Genomic DNA, 24,051 nt, shown 5'->3' with positions numbered 1-24,051 from the left:
ACTGCTGACGACCTCTCTCTGTCCGAGACTGGGCAGAATGTTGGGCTGGGGAGTCTGTCTTAGGCTCCATGCTGAGGCAGCAGGCTCATTGTCTTGCAGTTGCCATGGAGGGGGAGGACCGAAAGGTTTTCCATCTGCCTTTATTTCAGTGACCTTTTCCAAGCTGGGAATAGCACTTACTAGGAAAAACCTAAACAGTTGTTTCTCTTCAGTGAGTCCATGCAGTTTCCTCTTGAGTTTTGTAAGCTGAAAAAGAAATTGAAATTTAGGAGGTAATATTTTCTGTTTTCAGAATGCCATTTCTGCAAATCTTTGGCTTACTTCCCACGCAGTACATAGTTGGAATTTATTAAACTGCTGTATGTGAAGACTCCTGTGTTTAATGCTTCCAGCAGCGTTCATAAGTGAGGTACAATAAAAGTTCAAAGTAATGTCAGCATGCAAAATGTTAACAAGTAAAATCATGATAAGATTCTTTCAATATTCACAGAGACCTAATTTACATCATCTGCTTAATGTGGTGACTGGAGTATTCATGAACTGTGTTTACTTATTCTTTCAGGCTGAAGGTTTTGAAGCAGATGTTGGAAGATGTTAGCTGTGGATACTGGGGCTGTGGAGGAGTGGTTATCGGAGTTCAAGGTAATACACTCTGATTTTTAGCCAGAATATTTGAATCACTGCTGGTGAAGTATTCAGGAGTGCTTGCATCCTGTTGAAAATGAAAGATAGTAACCTTGGGTTTTGCTGAGATCATGAGATAAATGCAAATGTCTGCTTGAAAGGATTTTTTTTTCCTTGCCTCTTTGGGGTGACATACTTCGTGACAGCGAGCAGTGAAAATGTGTATCATAGGTGAATGATTTTATTGGTTTGAGTACCAGATGTGACTAGGTTTTGCTCCTGATCTGCAGAGATACACTGGAGATATGTTTTCCTGTCTGTACAGTGGAGTCCTTTGAAGGACTGGAGATAACAATTTCTCTAAGACTTACGTACATTTAAATGTACATCTTCTAAAGGGTTGTTAAAAAGGTTAGATTTTTACCTTCTTTAGTACCAATAGAAAATATTTAGTGTTAGAGAAGAGCTAGAACTTGTATCAGCTGAAATTTGTGTTTTTCCAGAATACTGTATCTGCTAATAATGTTCGCTACTTGTGTACAGTTGGTCTTGAGAACTCCTTGAAGTATGGATCTGAAAAGTGTAAAAGTTTTCACATCTCACAGTGAAATTTCAGTGGTGGTAGCATTTTTGTAACTATTTTTTTATCAATTTGCCATCCACTGTTGTTACGTTCTGTATGGAATTGCAGACTGATAGAGTGCAGTGTGTCTTCTGGCAACAGAAAATGTGAGGATTTCTTTGTGAAACAAGCTTTAGTTTATAGTAAACTCTGATAAATAGTGACTTGTGATGGAAAATTGTTGTTGAAATAGCTGTTATATTTTAATGACAGAAATTGCTTATAATATCTTTATTTCAGACACTGCCAGAAACATCCATATCCAGCTATGCTACCAGCTTGAAAGGCAAGACTGCTTTGATTTCATCTCTTTACAGAGTAATTCAGGAGCCACAGAGTGAAGTGAGTATTTTGGATCTCTCACCCAAAACGTCTGGCATAACATTATCAGAACGAAACCAAGACCTTGCATGTTAGTTAATTCATGAAGAGTCTCCTTCAAAAAGTTTGTTAGCAATGACATGGGAAAAAAAATTTTAGGCTTTGTAACCTATTGGTCATAGCTAAGCCTTAGGTCACGTTCACGGGTTTCAGGACTTGGATGAAGAATTGAGAAATGCACTAGGGGATTGAAAAGATGTTTGTGTCTGACAGGACTCTTCCTGTAATTATCACTTGAATCTGGATCTCTTGGTGTTGGAAGCTTGTCCATTGCAATGCAAGAGAACATAGTCACATAGGTTAGCCATCCTTTTTAAATTGTTGCTTAGATTTTAGGTTTTTTGTTGTTTGAAATGTATATGATACAAAGACATGGATATATGCAGTGGATATACCCTTACTGAAATGAGGGCAAAATAGGAAAAAAATCATTGGGAAAGGGGCTAGGTTTTGTCAGTACCTGTACTAAGAAGGTTCCATATCCCATGGCTGCCCGTGCTTTAAAATGTCCAGGTATGTTCAGAACATCCTGATCTGGGTTTAATAATGTGTTGTTAACTGCTTTCTACCATCCAGAAATCCTTCTGTACATTATTTTAAAATTGCACCAAATACTTAATTCTTCTGAAAAGACCCAGAAATAAGGCATCTTCCCAAAGTTTGAGATTATGCCAGTACTAAAGGTCAGAGGATAAAATGCTTTCAGTATATATGCTTTTAGAGAGAATGCTGGTAGTGAAACTCCCAGGTTGTCCAGCAAAGAACAAATGTAATTTTAATTTGCTGCTCAGAAAGGCATTGTGAGTCATTCCAACTACTGAGTCAAGCCTGTCTGGTCCTCAGAATTCATGTCAAAATGTAAATTAATCTGATGAGTCTCCCTGTTGATAGTCTAATTAATACTTTCATATGTTCTTTGATTTCTTACTACTTCTGACTATCATTAGATTTTTCAGGGGCCTTAGTATCAGGTTGCTGCTGCAGCTTCTGTTTGAAAAGGTTGTTGGGATAATTGCAGGGCCAAGGTATTGAAGATTTCCGTATTAGTGAGACTTTGAATTGAAATGAAAAGCTAGTGTTGACACTGAGTGTTGTGCTGTCTTGAGAAAAAGTCCTAAAATCTTTTTTGGACTGTTCTCCAAGTAGCTGTCAGTTTGTGGAAGATGCTACTTGTAGCTTTACACATTGTGAAAATAATTACAAACCAGCAGTTAAAAAGAAAATTAATGTCTTTTAACTGCTATTTGAGATCTGTTAGTTGCATTGTTTAATGCCATCTTGCTGCACTGTGGAGGGTCTATGCTGTTCTCTCTTATCTCGTGGGTGTAATGCAAAGGGGGAAGGATTAATGATGAACACTATAAAACCACCGAGTTAAAAAATGGACAAACAACCTTATCTGTACAGCTTTGAATATATGTACTTATAATAATTATCAGTACTGTAAAATTGTGATTAATCTTGTTTTGCGGGATTGATGAGGAGTTTTTTAAGCATTTGAAACGTAATAATGGGTATTTTCGGCTGTAACTGTGTTTTCCTGCTGGTTCATGTTTGCTTTTCATATTGGTTGTTTTGGTTTGCTTTTCCAAAAAATTAATTAGCCATTTGTTAAGAAAAATGAACTACTTGTTTAAAATCTGCTTCATAGCTGTATTAGTAAAGACTTGGTTATTTACTTTTGAGGGCCACTTCTAGGTGAAAAATGTAATTCATTGAAAGGAGAGTCCAGAAGATGTAAAGATTTAAGGGACTTACAATTCACTAGAGACTTCCAGTGGTAAAAAATAATTAAATAAGTATGTGACAGGGTTTTTTTCAAAGATTGAAGACTTTTTGCTTTTTACTTAAAACACCTCTTGCTCTCTTTTTAGATAGGAGCCAATCAGGCTTTTGCATTAGTAAATAGCAAGTGTTTGGAGTGTCTAACACACTTGGGTGCAGCTTAAAAGGAAGAGAGATGAAATTTCTTGGACATTCTTCTGTTCCAGCATTAAAAGATGTCTCAGTCTAGTTCTTTTAGAACTGTTTAGTTCAAAATGATATCTTGAAACAGCAACCGTCATTAGTGCGTTTTGATATTAGGTTGTAGCATGTGGTGGCATTTTGAAGAAGAAAATCTGGTTTTGTACTGATTATACATTTAAATGTGCTGATACAAAGCTGTCTCAAGTGAGATAACGATGTAAACATGGATACCTGTCACAGCTACTTACATGCCTTTTAAAGTTCAAGCGCATCGTTCAGAACTGAAACTTCTTAATGGGAAGGATGTAAATTGTGTGCAAAATGTAAGCTGAAAATGGAACACAATTCTGCTGGTAAAGTTTTCTAAAAGAAGGATCTCTGTTGTACTCCTCTTAAAACTGATGACTAGTTTAGCTTGGTGTGGCCTTTTTGCCTTTACTGTAGATTTTTCAGAGATGATTTTTCCAAAGTGAAGCTATATATCTCAGAAGCTGAGAGCTCCTCTTTTTTAGAATGGATCAGATTGTCCCAGATTACTTCTTAAAAAAGAACTCAAATCTGCTAAGATCATTCAGTTTCAGAAGTAACTTTGGGAGGTAAGAAATGTTGACTTGACTTTTTTTCATGGAGGAAAAGCTTAGGAAAGCAAGCAGCTATTTTTCTAGCATGGTCTCCCTGGTGATTTTGCCTTTGCTTCAGTAAAGGGATGAATATAGAGCTGGCTTTCTTATTTTTCTGAAAACTTACTCTACTAAAACTAAAGTTGTGATCTAGGCAAATTACAGACCTGAATTTAGTAGTTCAGCTGGCTTTGAAAGTGCCTGCTGTTTTTGACAATATTTTCTAATTGGAGAAAATTAGGAAATCTCCTTATTTCCCTACACTGACACGTGGTGGTTAACACAGTGTTTCATCCTTATATCAAAGATAGGTGGTAGCACAAGAAGGCACATTAAATCCAGGAGCACAGTGCAGGCTGATAGCTTAATTGTTATTAAATCTTTTTTTAACTTGATCTAGCTCAGTGTATTACTTCCAGTTCAGTGTTTTACATCCATTTGTATCAGCTTAACAAATTTGATTCTAAAATTACTATTGAGGCTTCCCATTTCTGTTTCAAATGTGTAAATACATTGAAGCTTCTAGAAGATTTTAATGAGAGTGGGAAAATAAACTAATTCTATTGTGTGCTGAGATTTTGTAATGCTTGGAATTTAAGTGGTGTAAAGCTCATTCTCACTAGGTGGGTAAAGCTTCTAGCTTCATTTTTTGTATGCTGTTGGAATTGTAAAATAACAAGACCTTTTCTTCAGGTACTTTGTGTATTACAGATATATTCAGAGATATGAGTTATGTGATAACTACCTCAAGCCAAAAATGAGGCAAAGCAGCCACTGGAATTTTTTTATTCATGTAGGATGAATGGCTCTACTTTTATAATCTGAAAGTATATTATAGGCATGAAAGTGTGTGACTTGGGCAGTTATTGTATCAGTTACGCCCTAATAACTAAAATGTCATTTTTATCAGTTTACAGTTTTGGCTAAAGGATTGATCTGGACAAAGTTGCAGATTTTTGTAATGTTTTATTCATTCTTGATTGTTAATTGTATTTCAGCTTCTGGAGCCAGTTTGCCATCAGCTCTTTGAGTTCTATCGCAGTGGTGATGAAGAATTGCTTCGGTTTACGCTGCAGTTTCTGCCAGAATTGATGTGGTGCTACCTTGCTGTCTCAGTCAGCAGAGATTTGCAGAGCAGTGGATGCATAGAGGCTCTTCTCCTAGGAGTTTATAACTTGGTTTGTATTTCAACATTTTGCCTTAGAATTGAAATGATTATTTTAGTCTCAACTCTTCAAATTGATATATGTCAGAAGTCTGCAACATGAACTTTCATTCTTTGGTCAATATTTTCTCTGCTCTTTCTGTGGTTCTTGAATTTTTTGTTACTTATTTCTTGGTATGGTGATTAAACTCACATTCTGCTTGAGAATTTTTCAAGGCACTGCTTTTGAAATTGTTGCCTGTATTTTCTGGGCTATTTTGACTATCTGGACTAAAATCACAAAAAAATTGCTTTCAACTAATACTTGACTGCTGAACACCTTGCTTAGCTTTAAGAAATGAAAGGTATCCATTTTGAAGTAACCATGACATTTTAAAAATTCTTTTAATGAAAATATCCTGTTTGTTGCTACATATATGCTTTGAAGAACAGAATTAATAAGGAACCCTTAAAAGCACCATATTTTAGTCTTTTTATGGCTATTTAAAAATACTTAGTGTTTTATTATGGCTGTTGGGATTCTTGTCTGTATAGTTTGTTCTGGTTGTTTTAGGAAGGCTTTTTGTGGCGTGAAAATTCCAGTCTCTTCATTCTGAAAATCTGGAGAAGGTAGCTGCTATCCATCTCCTAGAGATAATCACAGGTGTCTTCACCAAGGAAGTGAAAATGTCTTTTTCACCCAGGAGTCTAATTTAAAAGACCTGAGCTCTTACATTCCACTCCTCTTGAGGCAGACTACAGGCTTCCTGCCTTTTCTGTGTGCTTAGTTGTATCTGACAAGAACATTCCTGAAAAGCCTTTAGTCTTATCTTAAGCCTTAAGGCAATTCACTCCTTTATATCCATGATGAAGTAATTTCAAGTGGTTCGTGGATGTGGCTGTAATCACTTGTTCTTCTCCCAGAAGAGATTACATTTACAGTTAAGCTTGAAACCAGTCTGGTAACATACTCTCTTAGCTGTGAACAGTTTCTTTCTCAATTAGTAACTTGGCTTTCTGTCTTCAGCTGCCTGGGGTCATAAGATTTTCACAGCCAGCTTCTCTAGGAAGCTGTAGATCAGCATGACTTTTGGGAACTTTTTTCCCTATTTTGCTTTAAGGCATAAGGACTGCTTATGGTTAAACAGTGCCAGGGTACTCAAGCTGACTTCCCTGCTGCTGGTGTTATATAAAATTTATAACTGAAACAATCAAGATGATATTGTTCTTTAGTATACAGGTTGAAAAGATAGTAGGTGACCTGCTTAGGTACTTATTTTCTCTTCAACCAACTATTTTATGTTTTCAAAACCAAGAGGATGTGCAAAGCCTAATATAAATAGTAATTCCTGTGTAAATATGTACAATGGACTCTGAAAGCTGAACATGTTCAGTAGAGTCCTGCAGTTTTTTACTGAAGGAAAATGAAAAATATTATTCAGAATAATTTAAAAATTGCTACATTGTGAGGGGTGTGGAATTATTGTGGCTGAGCCCTGAGATCATGAAATGGTTTGTTCTACCTTCAGCTTAGGGACATACGGTGGTAGTGCATGTGGTTGAAAGTTTTTGCTTTCCTAGCTGTAGTTATCAGGATTTTTTTTTAATACACTTCAGATCTTGAAATGTACTCCTTAAACTTAATAAGAAATCTGATTATAATGAAGAATTCAAATATTAATATTTTTAGAATTTAGAAGTTTGGATGTAGCCATTTTCTTTCTCCTGATATATTGAGGAACGTGTTTTCCACACTGATGCAGGGGCTATATTAAAAATTCAAGTGTCAGGGTTTATTTGGAGAGTAGAAGAACTGTGCAGCTTTTCAGAAGGAGCAGCTCTGTGTGCCCTTTTGATCTTTTTCAGTCTTCCTTTACTGCTTTATATTTTATTTTAAGACAGGAGTTTTAATAATTACTATGTGAAGTTAGACCTTCAGCCTTCCAACACATGGGTGTTAGGAGACACTGAAACTTCTCTCTAATTACTGCTGCTGGATACATGAAATCAGCTACTGAAATTTAGAGAAGAGGAAAGTAAAATCTAGTGTGTGGTGCTTGTTTCAGTCAGGTCTGCTTTGGATCTTTAAAAAATTTTTATTTTAAATACTCCAGTGCTCTTCTGTGGTACAAAACCACATCTTGTTTTGTCTTACCCATTAGTCTTCTGTTAACTTACAGGGACAAGAAGTCTGTCAGCCACTATTGTGGTGGTATCTTTCAGGAAAGTAGCCTCACAATTAGCAGACATTGTATAATTGAAAAAAGATAATGTTTTAAACATGATGTGTCCTGTTAATGTTTTTAAGGTGGATTATGCATGCAAATGGATGTGCCCTTGGCTAAGTTATTTGAAGAGTTTTCATAAACAAACAAAACATGCTGTGATAGAAAGCAAATAGAGAGATAATTTCTAGCTTGTAGTTTGGATTGTTATAGTATCCCTATCTCTTCCTATAATAAATAGTATCTAAAATTTTAGGATGTTTGTTTTCTGTAGTACAGTGTAACCATTGATATCTTCTGTATTTTTCAGGAGATAGTTGACAAAGAGGGACAAAGCAAAGTGCTGAGTTTCACAATTCCATCTTTGTCCAAACCTTCAATCTATCATGAAGTAAGTTTCACGCCTACAGAGTGAAATTCCTGATTGAGAAGGGCAGTATGGGGGCTATGGGGGCCTGTTTGTTAAGAACATAAGTGAAAAGTAGTGTTAATATATTGTATGATGACATAGGAGCGTACTTCTGAGATTTCTGAGTGCTGCTAACTGGTCTCTGAGACCTTTTCAAGGTAGAATAGTCATAATGGCATAATACCCTTGCAGCAATTACGTCTTTTTTATTTTCTGAAACCATGTACCTTATCTGGTGCAAAACAAATAGATAACATCTAAACAGGCAGATAAAATTAAGCCTGTTGAAAATTTATATATAAATATGGTGATGCTTATTGTTGTCTATTTTCACTTGCATTAGAGTGAAATTTGGGGTGGACATGCTCTGAATGACCCCTTTTTCCTTTAGCCTTCCAGCATTGGCTCCATGGCTCTCACTGAAGGAGCTTTGTCACAGCACGGTTTGTCCAGGGTTGTGTACAGTGGACCTCATCCTCAGAGGGAGATGCTGACAGCCCAGAACAGGTGAAATTGTATCATGGGATTTTGCTTGAGAGTCCATAATGGATCTGAGCTTCTAAGTTTTTGTATAGTTGCAGACTGAAGGAGGATGGGTGTATGTTGTGTTTTGTCATGTGCCTTTTTGTTTCTAAACACGTGTAAATGTAGATGAGGAAAGATCAGCAGGGCACGTTACTACATGTAGAGGAAAAGCTTACTCAGTTGTTGATTGTATTGATATACAATACCAGAACTGTTCAAATGACTCTTAAATTTCCCTGTAAATTTGTTTTCTTTCAAAAAATAAAGTTGGTAATGGAATTCCAATGTTTCTTTCAAATCCCAGGTTTGAAGTGCTGACTTTCCTTCTGCGCCGTTACAATGCTGCCTTAAGCTACATGCCTGCAATGTCTCTTCAGTCATTGTGTCAAATTTGTTCAAGGTAATTTCTGTAGGTTGTTTACTCTTAAAAAGGCATTTCCAGCTTGAAATGCAGTCAGGTTTGGTTTTTTTTTTAATAAAAACAAGCTTTGAGTTCCCAAAGGCTGCTTTTAAACTTGACTTTTTCTCATAGGTGTTTACAGCTGCATTATTTGCTTTTTAAATATATCTTCCAAACTTTGGATTGAGATCTCAAAATGGGGAACAATAACCTGGCTTATATGCAGGTTAAGCTTCTCCTTTAAGAGGAGAAGTCAAAGGGAACTGTTTGTTTTTAATAGTTGTAGTAGTTGTATTTGTGTTAACTAAAGAGAACCAGAAGTGTTTTTCAGATGTGTGGTATATTTTGCATTGTAGGTTTGCTAAATACAGATGCTGTGCAGGCTGAAACTTTCTTGCAATTATAGTAGGTGTTGGAACTAGAAATATATTCATTTTTATGGATACGTTGAGTATTTCCAAAATCAGCTGTTGCTCCAAAAGCCAAAACAATAATGCCAACACACCCCTCCTGACCTCAAAACAAAACAAGCCTACCTCAGCTTTAATTAGTGTCTATTTTTTGATCAATATCTTCTCTCAAAGAGGAGAAATGGGTAGTAAACATGTTTGTCTCTGGATTTTCAAAAGTGGAATGTTAAGGGAAAAATTAGAATGCTCTCCTTAACTTGTGAAGCCCAAGAGACTGAGAAGCCAACTGTAGCAACTTTTTCCTAGGATAGCTCCTAGGCTTCTCTCACAACTAAAGCATTATAATGGATGCCTGTGAGATGTCCTTCTCTTCAAAGGAGGCAAGAGACTTAGGAGTTTGGAGTACTTGGCGATATTTACAAGAGTTAATTACAAGATCTTTGTTAGATAAAATGCTCTGAAATATGAGGTAAAAAATACTTAGAAGCTAAGGATTGTGGAAAGGAGACTGATGTTGCTTATTCTGCTTGATTAGGTTTTGATTGTGTTTGGAATTTTTAAAGCATCCCAAAAAAACCCAAGCAAGTTACCAGCAGATGCAAACAAGTCTTTCTGCTTCAAGATGTTGAATGTTTGGATACTGATTTAATGCTATACAGTTTAACTTCTTTCATTATTTTTTGTTCCTGACTGGCTTTGTCATTCATGTTTCTCTGCTTATTGAAAATCTTACCCTGACAGCATTTTGGAATAGACAGCATGTTAGAATATGGGGAATATGTGTCAGAAGCCCAGAATATCTTTCATATAAGTGGTGGAATCGATATCTTTCAATATGTGGTGGAATCTGTAGTCTGCTATTTGGAGATATAGAATCACTCTTTTAATTGGTTTGAGCAGTGTGGAATTTAGGGGGTTTTCTACTAGTAAGGCTAATTCATTTTTTATCACTTCCTTAAATTAAAAACATGGATTGTAAATGTGAAAATTACAGCACAAAATACTTTACAGATTAAAAAAATGCAGATTAAAAAATTAAAAAAATACAGATATTTTGCATTTGGGCAGTTACTAAGTCTCTCTTTCATAAGAAGGTTGTCTTGTATGTCATTCTTGAATTTTTAGAAGTAACTTAGGGGTTCTAAAAATGGATCAGTACTGTTGAAGTATTGAAGGTATATAAACCACAAAGGTGATTCCACATTATTTACTAATGACAAGTGTATGATTTCTTTAGAATTTGTGTCTGTGGATATCCTCGCCAACAAGTGAGAAAGTACAAGGGAGTCAACAGTAGGATTCCAGTTTCATCTGAGTTCATGGTGCAAATGCTAACAGGGATCTATTATTCCTTGTAAGTTGGGTTTTTTCTAATATGGAAACAAATAGAGAAATGCCAGCCTAATTTGTGTACTTGTTCAGACATGCTACCTTGGAGTCATTGTTTTCCTATGGGCAGATGTTGTGTCTAGCAATAAGGTCCATGGGAAGAGACGTTTTCCAAATAGTTGGATGAAGTTACCTGTGTCATACTGGAGAAAGACGGCTGGAGCAGCACTTGATAGGTGTAACTGCTGGTGGGAAGAAAATACTGTAAAAAGCCTTTTCCAGCCATTGTCTGCTCTCCACATTTTTGTATGGTTAGTTTTAACATCAGTCTAGTTAAGGAAAAGAGGCTATGTTTTTTCTCTGAGTGCTGGTGTTATCTACCCTTTGATAGTCATGTTAATGTGTGAGGCTTACTTAGTAGCTGAAATAATTGGAGACTAGTAATACACGAATACTCAAAAGGTGGAGTAATATTAAAACATCCCATTTGTATTTCAGAGTATTTTGTGACTAGCTGATCAACAGCTAATAATACAATTTTTAGACTGCTTGGGGTGGCCAATGAAAATAAAACTTTGTCTCCATAGATGCTACTTCAAAGTTCTCTAATTAGCAGGCTTACTGCTAACAAACCCAAGTAGTTCCAATCCTCTAAGCTGAACTCTCAAGGAACACCAGAGCTGTGAAGGTTGTGTGACCAAGAAGGTTCATCTGTCGACATAGGTGCTTATTATTACACATGATTTTACCTTTGCAGTTATAATGGAGAGTGGGATCTGGCTCGTAAAGCTATGGAAGACGTTTTGTATAGAGCACAGCTTGAACTGTATCCAGAACCTCTGCTGGTAGGTATTTTATTTCAGCAGTTTGTTGAGTAGAATTTTTAGCCTGGGAAGTCCTTGCTGTGAGCATGCATGATACCAGATGATACCAGGAACCCCAATCTGTGTTGTGAGCTTGTGCAAACAGCTTGGTCTGTAAATGCACACTATACAGGGCTTTTCACTGCGCTTAGTCGTGGTGGCATGTTTCCTTGTGACCGAGCTGTTCTCAGTAGAGCACTTCCAAGTCTTCAGAACTAAGATAATAATGCAGCAGAACCCTCAAGCAGTAGTCACGTCTTGAAACTGGAAACTTTCTATTAAGAAAGGGACAAGTGTAAATTCTGAGAGCTAATTGTAACCAGCATTCTTTATATACCATGCAAAAGGGTGACCAGAAATTGGAACTGTATTCTTCTTGAAATAGTGAGAACCCCCAACAGAATTCTTCTAAAATATGGACCTTTGTCATAAGAGCTCAAGTGCATCTCTTCTGTTCTAGGTTGCTAATGCAATAAAAGCTTCACTGCCTCAGGGTGCCATGATATCTAGTAGAGAAGGTGCAAGATGCATTCAATTTGAAATTACACCTACTTCATCCAGAGTATCAAGAAATGCTGTGACTAGCATGTCTATAAGAGGGCATAGATGGAAAAGGCATGGTAAGAAACACATTTTGCAATGAATTCTTAACTTTTTCCACGTTTTTAAAATAATATTGAGAATTTTATTATTTCACATATTTATTGCTTATAGGCAAGCAGCAATTTGGAGGTTTTTATTTTCTTGACTGATGGATAGGATTTTCAACACAATTCAGATGAAGTATATTCTTTATTTCCTTAACCATGTCTTAAAAAAACCCACAGCACACTCAAATCGTTTTTGTTAAAGGGACATGTACACAATTACTGCTCCCTTAGAAAACGATGTTCCTGCTTCCTCTTGAAAACTAGTTTCTAGTTTTTTTCTGAAGCAAAATACATATTTAACAACTTTACCACAGAACCTCATCTGTCTTAAAGTACTTAAATAAGAGTTGGATATAAGGATAGAGGGATAAACTACTTTGTTTTGGTGTTGTGGTTTAAGCCCACACAAAAAGTAAGCCCTGTACAGCTGCTTATGCATTCCCCACAATGGGATGGGGGAGAGAACTGGAAGAGTAAAACTGAGAAATCTTGTTGAAATAAATCCAGTTAATGAGATAAATCAAATTTTTGCTTGTGCCTGCGAGCAAAGCAATACAGGGAATTCATGCACCACTCCCCCTGGGCAGGCAGGAGTTCAGCCATGCCCAGGAAAGCAGAGCTCCATCTCGCCTGACAGTTACTTGGGAGGACAAACACCAAATATCCCCCCTCGTCCTTCTTCTTCCCCCAACTTTATATACTGAGTATGATGTTACATGGTCTGAGATACCCTGTGGGTCAGGTGGGGGCAGCTGTCCCAGGTGTGTCCCCTCCCAGCTTTTTGTGCACCCCCATCCTGCTCACTTGGTGGGGTGAGGAGCAGAAAAGGCCTTGCATCTGTGCAAGCACTGCTCAGCAATAACAAAAATTCCCCTCCATCAATAAAATATCAACACCATTTCCACCCCAAATCCAAAACACAGCCCCATACCAGCTACTGTGGAGAAAATTGTCTCTGTTCCAGCCAAAGCAAACTAATATAAGGGCTTCCACAAAGCAGAGCACAAGTCTGGGCTGAAAAGTGGGGAAAAAATGGTGCTGAATATACTGCAGAAGTAGAAGTACCAACAAGAGATTGTGTGAATCTTAATGTTGTGTTTCACCATCTTTGCCATCTTCAGATGAGGGAAGAGCCACTGGACCAGCAATCAGAATTGGCAATTGTTCTTTTGGGATTGTAATCCTAGTAACAGGCTAAGAGCATGAGGAGGGTAGATAAGAGTGTTTTTTTTTTCAAAAGGTTCACTGAAGATTTTGTATGATATGTCCTAAGTGAGCTTTTGTAGGATACGGACAGCTCAGTTCAAAAAATTTTGCTAAGTTACTTGTCATAAATTGGCCAAGAGATAATTCAGGTAGGTGTTGAGAAACACTTGGTGGTAGAACACATTTGTGGTAAGCTTACAATGATAAGGCGCCAGAGGGGGTGAAGGACAGAGAAGAAAGGTAAAATAACCAAATTCCATTTCAGTTGATTAAAAGCTACTTAAAACTGTCAGACAAACCTGAGGAGCAAAGCATTAGTGTCTTTAGTGAGATGGGTGATTACTGTTGTCTCAAGGCTGCTATGGACCATTTTATTTTTCTTTCTTCAGCCTTAAAGTTATTAAGCATGAATTACTGACCAGATGCAAGAAAACAGTATGATATCTTAGCTTTTAAATGGACAAATGCCCTCTAAAGCTTGGTATTTTGTTAGCTATTATTTTTTGAGTGGTTTTGATGCTTGTTCAAATGAGATGATGGAGAGTAACACAGATCAAGGATACTGAGTGCTAGGTCATCCAGAGAAATGGAAAGTGTATTGTAATAAACATTCCCTTTGTGTTTACAGGGGACGGAAATGGTACAAAATGAGTATGGATACATCCTTATAAGAATGCAAAATTTTCAGCAAATACAGAAATAGAGAATTTTTTACAGTTATTGCCTCCGTGCAGGCAGTGTGACTGGGTGAAGTTCAAGGAAGAAAGTGTGAGACAAGTTGCCCTGCAGCAGATAACAGTAAGGTGAAAGGGAAATAAGAATACCAGTTGAACTCAGAAGTGGAGTGGAATGCTGTTTTATGAGAGCCTTATAAAGTAGGACAAGTTGAGAGAAACAGCAATAATCTAGTTAGTGCAACTCGAGCAAGGAGTGAGTCGGCAGTGTTCAGGGATGAAGATTGAAAGACTAAGAACTTTTTCAAAACAGCTCATGTCAACATTTTGTTTGGCTTTCTGTTGGACTTGTCTCAACAGTACAGGATTTAATGAAGAGGAAGAAAATCACTTGGTGTAAGGTGGGTTGGAACGGAATATGTGGCAGGTTGTGGGAGTAATTGTAAATTTGAAGGCTATGCAAACATTAGGCTAATTTAGAGTCCAGAGCTGAATATGTGGTATCTAGCTAAGTGACTGTCAATTGTGTTAAGTGGTAAATATTCCGTGCATAAATCACTTTGGCTAATTTCCTCAAAATTCTCATTATAAAATCCTGACAAATCTTTTGTTTGTGACTCAGACAGCCTTTCTGAAGTCAAAGTAGATGGTCTCCTGTAGTTCAGAATTCTAATTCATAACCTAATTCAATAACCTAATTCAGTGCCACACAATTCCTGAGGAAAGAAAGATACAAAATACATCGTCAGGATTGGCATGCAGAAAGAGTAACAAGGCTTGTGCTTAAACATTCTTGTTCGAATGAAAATTAATACTGGAACTGGTAGAAATTAGATGACAAACTTTGTACCTCTTGACCATTATTCACTCTCTCTCACACAGTGTAAGAGGAAAAATGTATTTGGGGGGTTATTTTTATTTTCATTATAATAAAAATTAGTATAAATGGATTTGGAAGTCAGAGGAGACAGCTGAGAGGTATTTGCTGTTACACATTATGTGAACTAGGAGAACTGATGAAGCAAATTATCTCTTGGGGAAGCAAAGGCAGCAGTTTTCAATCACTAATTATGTGTGTAAAATAAAATAGAAGAACCTCAGTGAATCACATTTACAGCTCATAAGCATGGGCCTTATTTTCTTTATATTTTAAAAAATTTCTTTTACTTCAAAAGTTTTCAGATACTAGATCTTGCTAGCCTTTGCTAGAACTCTGGATTGAAGTCAGTTTTGAATAAAGGTTGAGTTAACATTGAATATTGTGTTCCTTAACCCTGTAATTTGCTCATTTAGGAGCACTTACTTAAAGGACATTTTCAATTCAATTACTAATGTGAATTTGGACTTCACAGACAGGTACTTCAGAGGTACTAAAGGTGGGGGTGATTTGCAAAATGAATCCATCTAATCGAAAATGGGTAATGTATATGGAGTGAGCTGATACTTAGCAACAAATTATTTAGTGCTGTTGGATTGGATTGCCTATAAATTATCACACCTGAAGGGGAGCATTAGCTCTTGTGTGTAGGAGAAATACTCTGATTTAACAGACTGAGAGGAGCTGACCAGATGTTGGTAAGATACATAACACAAAAACAAAGCCATCAAGTAGCAAAGAAGGACAAGAAATTTCTTTTTTCTTCACTGCAGAAATTGTCTTTATTGTAGTACACAAAGTTTAGAAATGCTAGTCTTTGAATTCTCTCCATGGAGAGAATTTTCTTACTTTTTTTTAGCAATATTAATTCCTGAAATAATTGTATCATACAAGAGTCTGAAGTTAATGCTAATCTTGAAGCATAAGTCTGGTGCTTTTATGACTAATTAAATATGCTAACACAGTTCTGCAGGACATGCAACTTCAGTTTGTGGGGGTTAAAATTGAATTACAATCTGAATGGGCAGTTTGCTTGTGCCGTCTGAGGTAAATGATCTGGGCAACCATAATAAGGTAGACTATAATCTTGAATTAAGTTTTAGCAGTTAGTAAACACAAAATGCATTTTTCAAGGTTGGTTGTACTGCTCAAAGCATTCAGAAATGTGACACCAAATACTTTTTCATTCAACTGCTGTGAGTATATCTATGTTTACAATCAAACTGACATAATTATTCATTTTTGTCTCTACACTGTTCAGCAGTGTCCTTGGTTTTTTCTTCTGCTACATTACCTTGTGGACTAGGTATTAATGGTTGTCTCTCAAAGACTAGACCCCCAGAGCTGTCCAGCTTGAAAGCAGTATTATCTTCACCACCAAGCACTATAAAGCTGAAGGTTCAGTTTGGGTGTCCTTAAAAGTTGTATAATAAGGAGGGTATGCTGCTATGAAGGGTGTGGATTGTGGGGATACAGTCTTATCCCTGTCCCAAGACTGTAGATGCTATGGTAGACAGTATTGATGGGAGTTGAGATACTCAGTATCTCGTGTTTTCCATTAAGTTTCCTTCTGTAGTCAGTTAAATTCAGAGAAAGGTATATTTCCTTTAGATGTAATTATGATGACTCTTAACTTTTCAGGTTTTGTTTCCTCAGTTCATTGTAGTAATGGTTACTCAGCTGTGGGAATGCAGCAATACTGGGTAAAGTGCTGATATCACAGCTGGATGTTGCATTTAGAAGTGCCTACCACCAAATAACAATAACTGGGCATTGCTTTTATACAGAATCTTTTACAAAAAAAAATAAATCTTCCTCTGTCTTTGTGATTTTGGCTGTGTACTTTGAGTCTTCTTTCTTTGGAGTTGGATAATTAGTGCTTTTCTGACAGTTAAGCTCTCTTCTGTCCTTTTATCTCTCTGGGGCAGCAGGAAGGAGTTTCAAAGATTGCAATTGGAGAGGCACAAGTTCCTCACTCCAGTGAAGTTAGACCACTAAGACAAATCAGAGCATTGGTCTTCTCACTAACCTTTCTGCTCCTGTGTTTTTCAAAAAAAAAAAAAAAAAAAAAAAAAAAAAAGGCTAGTTTTGATGGTGGTATCATTATAACAATTGCTTATTTATTACTATTGCGGTTCATGGTGCTCTTTGCTTCTGAAAATAGAAGGCTTTTGAAGAAAGTGCTGTTAAAAGTCAATGGTTCTATTTTGAGCTTCCTTCCAAATACCAGGAGTTTAGTGTGGAATAGCATCAGTTATTAATGCCATTTCATTTGGATGGTGCAGTTTGTTAAATAAGTATTTTGACTGGTCATGGATTAGTTAGAAAGACTTAGGATGATTAGAATTTTCAGGTGGAATAAGGGATAACTCTTAGCCCAGGGGACACTGATGTCCATCCCTGCCAGAATAACCTTCCAGCTGAGTTGTGATCAGACAGCACAAATAGTGGTGAAGAGCTCAGTGCTGGAGCTACTTGACGTAGAAGTACCCTGTGCTTGCACAAGACTCTTCAGTGAGGGGACAGGAGGAAGAGGGGATCCCCTTGAATTAAAGAGCATTAGAGCTGCCACTGTGAAAAATCATCTCATTGTGAATTCCTCTGGTTTTGGACTTCATACTGTCAGTTCAGTGTGCTTCTGTCATGTGCAGGAGCAGACCTGTGCAGTATAGTCTGGGTGGCCCTTACTTAATCCTCTGGTCTGAAAGAGCTGTGTTACAAATAAAACAGGACTTGAGCTTTATTCTGAGCTGTGCTTTTAGTGCATTTTTAATCTTGTCGAGTTTCTGTGCCACAGCACTCTTCTCCACTAGTTTTTCTGGGGTATCCAGAAATATCTTTCTGGTTGGAAACAGTTGCTTGAAATGAAGGAAGAGAATGGAAATCAAAGTGTGCTTGAGCTGGCTTTGTTGTCTCACTGTTACTTTTCAAGCTGACCAAGGTACAACATCATGACATTGTATATGTAGAATTTCTAGTCTTGAATGATGATATATGAAGTTGATATGCCATTTTTTTGTAAAAGTAAGTTTCACTCTAGCATGGTGATACAGAGAATATAGTAAAAAAAGAGAATTATGAACTGTTACTTGGTTTCTGATAACCTGTTTCATGATCCTTAGAAATTTCAGTTTTGAAAGATGGCCTTTCCAGTATGTGGTGTAGGCCAGTAACTGGAAGATTGAAGACAGCCATTTTAGAAATAAAGCAAAATTCCATACTTGCTAATGTTGCTAATTAACAAGAGGTTAATATGTGTACATCTGCTTTAATTTATAATGCTTAAATCATCTGTATCTATTGGCTTTTGTTTCATATTTTGTTTCAGACATCTTTTGTTGTTTTGTTTTTGTTTGTTTTTTCTTTTCTTATCCATCTTTAATTCTAGAACAACCAGAGAATGGTAATGATGCTACTGAATTGGGCAACTTTATCATACCTGAGATTAGTGTCACAAGTGTGGCTGGAGAGAGGACCGGGAATGGGGAAAAGAGCAGAGCTCTAGCAGAGAATGATGTTCAGCATTTACAGGGAGTACAGGAAACAGCTACAGATCCTAGAACTGACAGCAAAAGCATGCCAGAAATCAGGAGGCAAAAATCTGTAAGAAAAATGATGGAGGATGGAATAAACTCATCTGGCAGAGTGCAGTTTTAGCAGAGCACTTGTAGCTGCACTCGAAGGTACCGCTGTTGATTGAAAGGGTCACTGCTGCATGTTTCAAGAATTAAAGTATGCAGTTACTATTTGCATGTGTAATAACACAGCTGCATGTATTGCACACAGCTTTTTGTCTGTGCCACAGACAATGATGACATACTTACAAGTAGATATATTTAATCTGGAGAAAATACACCAAGACTCAACATACCTTTGAGTTTATTAAGCATATTTTTGTGAGTTTACAAGATCCAGTGATCAGTGGTATGAAAAATCCATCAAAGTGGATGTTAAAAGTATCTTGCTATGTAACTCAGATTTCACAAATTCTACCTTTCACAGTGTACTGGAGATCTCATGTTGTGCTTGAGTTTCCAACTCTTACCACCAGACCTGTGATGCAGAAAGTGACCTTTCAGTCCTAAAGCATCCTTGGGTTGCTAAATGTGCAGGTGCCATATTGGGTGTCCTGGGGCATTGATCATGTACCTCTGTAATTAACAAGCTTTGCCAAATCCTGTAGTGGATCACTTGCTCAAAATAAGATTTACACTATTTTTGTTCTGTATGGTACTTTCTAATCTTTAAGTTTCTAATTTCCTGCATGAATTAACAAGACTGCATTTTTTTTTTGTTTCCTTCAAAATCACATCAAAATGAGATTGGGGGCATGCTTTTGATGTAGTTAATGCGGCATTACTTGCTGTAATATCCTAATGAACCTTAATTCCAGAATGTCATGGAATAGGTAAGCGTTGTCTTCTGTTCTCCGTTCTACTGCTTTATGGCTTCATGCTTAGAAATATCAAAATTGAAAAATACATAAAATCAATGAATGTGAGACAGTCAATTGCTAATTTTTTATTTCTGTTTCTACCATGCAGATAATTCTGATTTAGCAATTGAAGAAGAACTGATAGAAGTATCTGAAACCGATGAAGGGTTTTACTCTAGGGCTACTTCTGGTGCAAGTCAGTCTGCCCTATCCAACAGCAGCACCATGAGCACCAAGAACCTCTTAGGGAAGAGCCAACGAAGGTCTGGAGGAAGCAAACCTGGAGGAAAAGAAAAAGAAGGGGAAACCTGCAGAGAGCATTTATCACGGAAACAAACTCAGAGAGCCTTGAGTGAGAATCTAGAGCTTGTCTCTCTGAAGAGACTGACACTGACAACCAGCCAGTCCCTGCCTAAGCCTGGCAGCCACAGCCTGGCCAGAACGACCACTACTGTGTTTAGTAAATCCTTTGAACAGGTCAGTGGTGTCCCAGTTCCAAATAACCGTGGTGGTGTCTCTGGTACAGAGGTGAACAGGTTTTCAGCTTGCAGTCTTCAGGAGGAAAAATTGATATATGGAACAGAAAGAGCAGATCTTCCTCTTTTAAGCAAACAACCTAATCAGCAGCGACCTCCTAGTATCAGCATAACTTTGTCAACAGATTGATATTAAATTGGCCAGTATAAAAAATAAATTACTGAGGCTTTATTCTGATAGTGGTACATTAAGTTCTTAATATGCCATACATTACTTCTTTAAGTCTCAAACCCGTAAATCCTTACTTGGTTCATGTTTGACAGTAATGGTGAATGGACAACAGTTATAATTATTTTGAGTCAACTTCTGATAGCTTTACAGCTTCATGGAAAGTTTATACCTTCACCAGCTGAACAAGCATTAATTGGTTGGTTGTCACTGACCAAGGTATGTGGCTTCTTACAGATGTACAATGTGGGAACAAGTAGAGTGTCTCTCCCAGATTTTACTTTGTCTCTTCCACTTGGCATAGGCAAAACTGCAAGTAATTAGGGTTTTTTTAGGAGGAGTCTTGCAGTATTGTCATGCAGTTTTGGAAGAGCATTGTAAGAACAAACATTCTCTTACATGTAAGCTGTGTTTACATGTAAGGTTAAACTAGAAGCATCAGTGTTTGATGTTCTGGTGGCTTTTGTATTGTAGTTAGTACATGTAACAATGTTCATACTTCTTTATGCCTGTATAAGACCAATTTTATTTAGATGCATTTTGATTTACCTGTATGTCTTCAAAACTGGGCCTGAAGTAATAAAGGAGCAGTGCTTGTGGCTGGGAGTTATTATCAATTGCTGTAGTAGTCACTCTTTAGACTTAAGAATTGTGTGACAGACTCTTTCTTTAGGATTCTTAAATATCAGTTCCAAAACTACTCACTGAAAAGTCAGTCCATCAGTATTTTTATTGTCTGTGGGGAAGAGATGTGCTTGTGTAGCAATGTTATGTAGGAATATGAGCCCTTTGCACTGACTCAAGCAAATCAGGAGTGTGAATGTGCTGAACATGAATTTTGTGGTTGAGACTAAGAGAATACTACCAAAGGATGTCTACTTTGAGTAACTTGCAAGCACAAAGGGAAACTATAATGTAAATATAACTAGCACTGTAATTCCTAGGGGTTTTTATAGCTATTATTTTTCTAGTTTGAAATTCTAAACCAGCAGCCTGTTCAAGGTTTCACGTTACCTTAAACCTTTGGTGAGTTTGACAACAACTTTTATAATGCTAAGATTTTAATTTAAAATGGACATTAAAACTTCTTATGCAGAAATCTGAAGAAGCAGTTGCTGACAAAACCACTCCATTAGCAGTTATTAGCTGATGAACAGACAACATATTATTATGAGTTGGGAAGTAGGATGAAGATCTAAGGCATAGTTGTTCCCAGCTGTCCAGATTTCTGCAGCTGTTAATCCATTATTTTTAAGAACTTTGTAAAAAAGCAAACACTAAAATTCTGGTAGACATTCCCATTTGCTTAGAGATAAGTTTAGATACTTTTGACTTAAACTGAAGCACAAGTAACTTTTAAACAGCTAACGTTATTCAGGTTTATAGCAATTAATGAAAAGCATAAGTTGTATAACTGTACTGGTAAGACCACAGACTGGATGTGTTAATTCCTGAGAATTCACCAGAGTATGCAGAATAACCCCCTCAGCCTGTAGGTGTTCATATTTACCCGAGAGCTTGAGCTTAAAGGAACATGCCACAGTTTCTCATTCTTCATTTTGTTGTGTGACACTATTCTAGTACTGCAGTACTTCACCTTTTTACAGTGAAGTATTTTCTTAATTTTACATGAAAACTTGTATTCCTGATGGATAAACCACAAATTTCCCTGTTTAGTTTTTAATACTTTAGCCAGTGAGAAAAACTGGTTGTTTGAGGTGGTTTTTGTAAGTATTTTCTACAGCAGAAAATTTAGCCTCTTTTTTTATAGGTTTTTCTGCAATATGCATTAGACAGAGCATTTGTTTCACGTTGGCTAATGCATCTGGCTGCTGGACATGCATAACCACAAGCAGCAGCAGGGTGTTAGGCAGCTGTTAGCAGGCATTGGCTGTCTCTACACAGGCTGGATGTAGAGCTCTTCCTTCCCTTGAAATTTGATCTAGATGTTGTAAAGAAATAACCTGCAGAATTTACAGCAGTTTCCTAATCTGCTTTTGCAATGTAGGATCTTAAAGAACACGTTAGAAAAAAATTGGCAGTAATTTAAATTGACATAAAACTAGAACAGATAAATAAAATTGCAGTAGACAAATATTTGTTGTTATGGTATTAGTTCCAAGGTAGTGTTGAAGGGCTAGAATTTTTGAGAATTCTGCTGGTTTTGCTATGTTTCATTTAATTCATGATTGTTTGTTACCTCCATGGTAGACACTCTTTCAAGCTGGGTGTTGGTATAAAATATATTTATTATACTGGGAAGATTTAGCTCTAAATAATTAGGATTTCAAATTAGAATCTAAAATGCCATGAAGTGTAGATATGTAACATAATGTTTCCAGTACTCTTGGCTACAAGCCAAATGCTGTTGAAATGAAGTTAGTTTATCCTTTTATTTTATCCAGCTGGTCTGGCTTGAACCCAAAACATAGGCTCATATTGGTACAACTGAAATAACATAAATCTTCATTATTTTTTGAGGAAATGATAAAAGAAAAGGTTCTTGGTACTAAAGACTGTTCTGTCTATACATATGTGGCTTCATATAAACACTTTTGTATTGGTCTCTGGAGTAATTTACCCAGTGAATGTGTTTTGTGAGTTGACATCACACCTTCATACTGATCGAGTCTAAAGCATTTTTCCTGAGTACCAAAACTTTGAGTTTTGCTTCTTTCTTTTCTTAAAAATTGAAAAGTTAAAAAAAAAAAGAAAAAAAAAATAAAAGGCACAACAAGGGAGAGTGAGGGCAGAATTATTTGTTGTCCAAATATCCAGGGTGCAGGATTAGGAGAGGGGAAGAGTGATGGGGGAAGTAGGGCAGGAAGCAGATATTTCTAAAATTGTCAAACTCTGGGGGTTTGAGCATTATCCAATCACTTCAGACTGTCAAATGGAAAATCTTTGTTAAAAGATGTCTTCTAACACTGTAAAGGAAACCTATTAAGACACCACATATTAGTCTGCCTGGGAGTGGGTAGTTCTGATGAATACCTTCCAAACATACACAGCTGCACCATTCTGCAGGGAAAATGTTATGTAGGAGTGAATCATCTCACATTGTAATAAGAGAAGTTGTTTCAATGCTGACGTTTATAACTGACCTTACTGTTCCAAATCAGAGGGCAGTGTTTCCAAGGGTGGCTTTGAACAGCAACACTTGCAAAACTCATTGAAGCTGAGAAGAATTATTTTTGTTGTGAGAATGTGTAACATTTGTGCTGAAAGAGTATGGCCTCTAACCACTAGCTGTAGAGCTGCAGTGACTTTTCTGAATGGATTTAAATGTCATGAATTGCCTTGATTATCTTACAGAATTGAAAGGTACAGAAATAGAGCTATTTTTGCCACACTTCTCACTAAGGAGGTTTCCTATGAGAAATTCTAGAAATTTCTAATGGAATTGTCCAATACCTGTTGTTGGTGTTTGAGGCTTACAGTGCTGTATATAGATGTATAATATATTGCCTTTTGTATTTGTATAATTCTACTTCTAAGACTAGATGTGTACATTTGATATTCCCTGAAGTCTGTGGAATATCTGCATCAGTCTATAGATGTCTGTCTTCACATGAGAACCTGAATTTAAGCAACTGCCACGCTTTCATTGTTCAGTCCATTATGTGACACTGTTTTGGAAACACAGTTTTTCACCTTTTTTGCAGTGAAGTGTTCTGTTGATTGTACATGAAAACTTACATTCCTAATGTATAGGCTACAAGATTGTCTTTTTAGTGTTTAATAATTTTGGCAGTAAAATAAATTTGGTTTTTTTGAAGTTTGTATGCTTTTGTAAATACTTTGTACAGCAGAAAATTTTGCCTCTTTGCAGACTTTGTTGAAATACACATTACATGGCAACATATTCAGTTTTCATTCTACACATCCAGAAGTCATAGTAAGGTTGACTGCATTATTTAAAATATGCTGAATACCCATTTTATACAGCGTAGCCTCTGCAAATGCAACCATGTCAGGAAGGAC

General features: G+C 36.8%; 1 protein-coding gene across 3 annotated transcripts; it reads left to right on the top strand.

The window, feature by feature from the left end:
* Positions 1–318: 318 nt before the first annotated feature.
* Positions 319–23,845, top strand: FAM126A (family with sequence similarity 126 member A). 3 transcript variants are annotated; one of them, XM_015619279.3, is made up of 12 exons: positions 319–409; positions 563–642; positions 1,487–1,588; positions 5,214–5,393; positions 7,895–7,975; positions 8,385–8,500; positions 8,823–8,918; positions 10,566–10,682; positions 11,415–11,502; positions 11,981–12,140; positions 18,316–18,610; positions 19,472–19,886. In XM_015619279.3, exons 2-11 carry the CDS (start codon positions 592–594, stop codon positions 18,582–18,584), a joined length of 1,260 nt encoding a protein of 419 aa, XP_015474765.1. In that variant the 5' UTR covers positions 319–409; positions 563–591; the 3' UTR covers positions 18,585–18,610; positions 19,472–19,886. The 3 variants fall into 3 exon arrangements, with proteins under 3 accessions (XP_015474765.1, XP_015474766.1, XP_015474764.1); XM_015619280.3 differs by having other exon boundaries at positions 320–409; positions 18,316–18,530; positions 19,472–19,628; XM_015619278.3 differs by lacking the exon at positions 18,316–18,610 and having other exon boundaries at positions 335–409; positions 19,472–23,845.
* Positions 23,846–24,051: the final 206 nt, after the last annotated feature.

This window comes from Parus major, chromosome 2 (genome assembly GCF_001522545.3).
Source record: "Parus major isolate Abel chromosome 2, Parus_major1.1, whole genome shotgun sequence".
In the NCBI taxonomy this organism is placed as follows: Eukaryota; Metazoa; Chordata; class Aves; order Passeriformes; family Paridae; genus Parus; species Parus major.
This window is presented reverse-complemented; position numbering and strand designations above follow the sequence as displayed.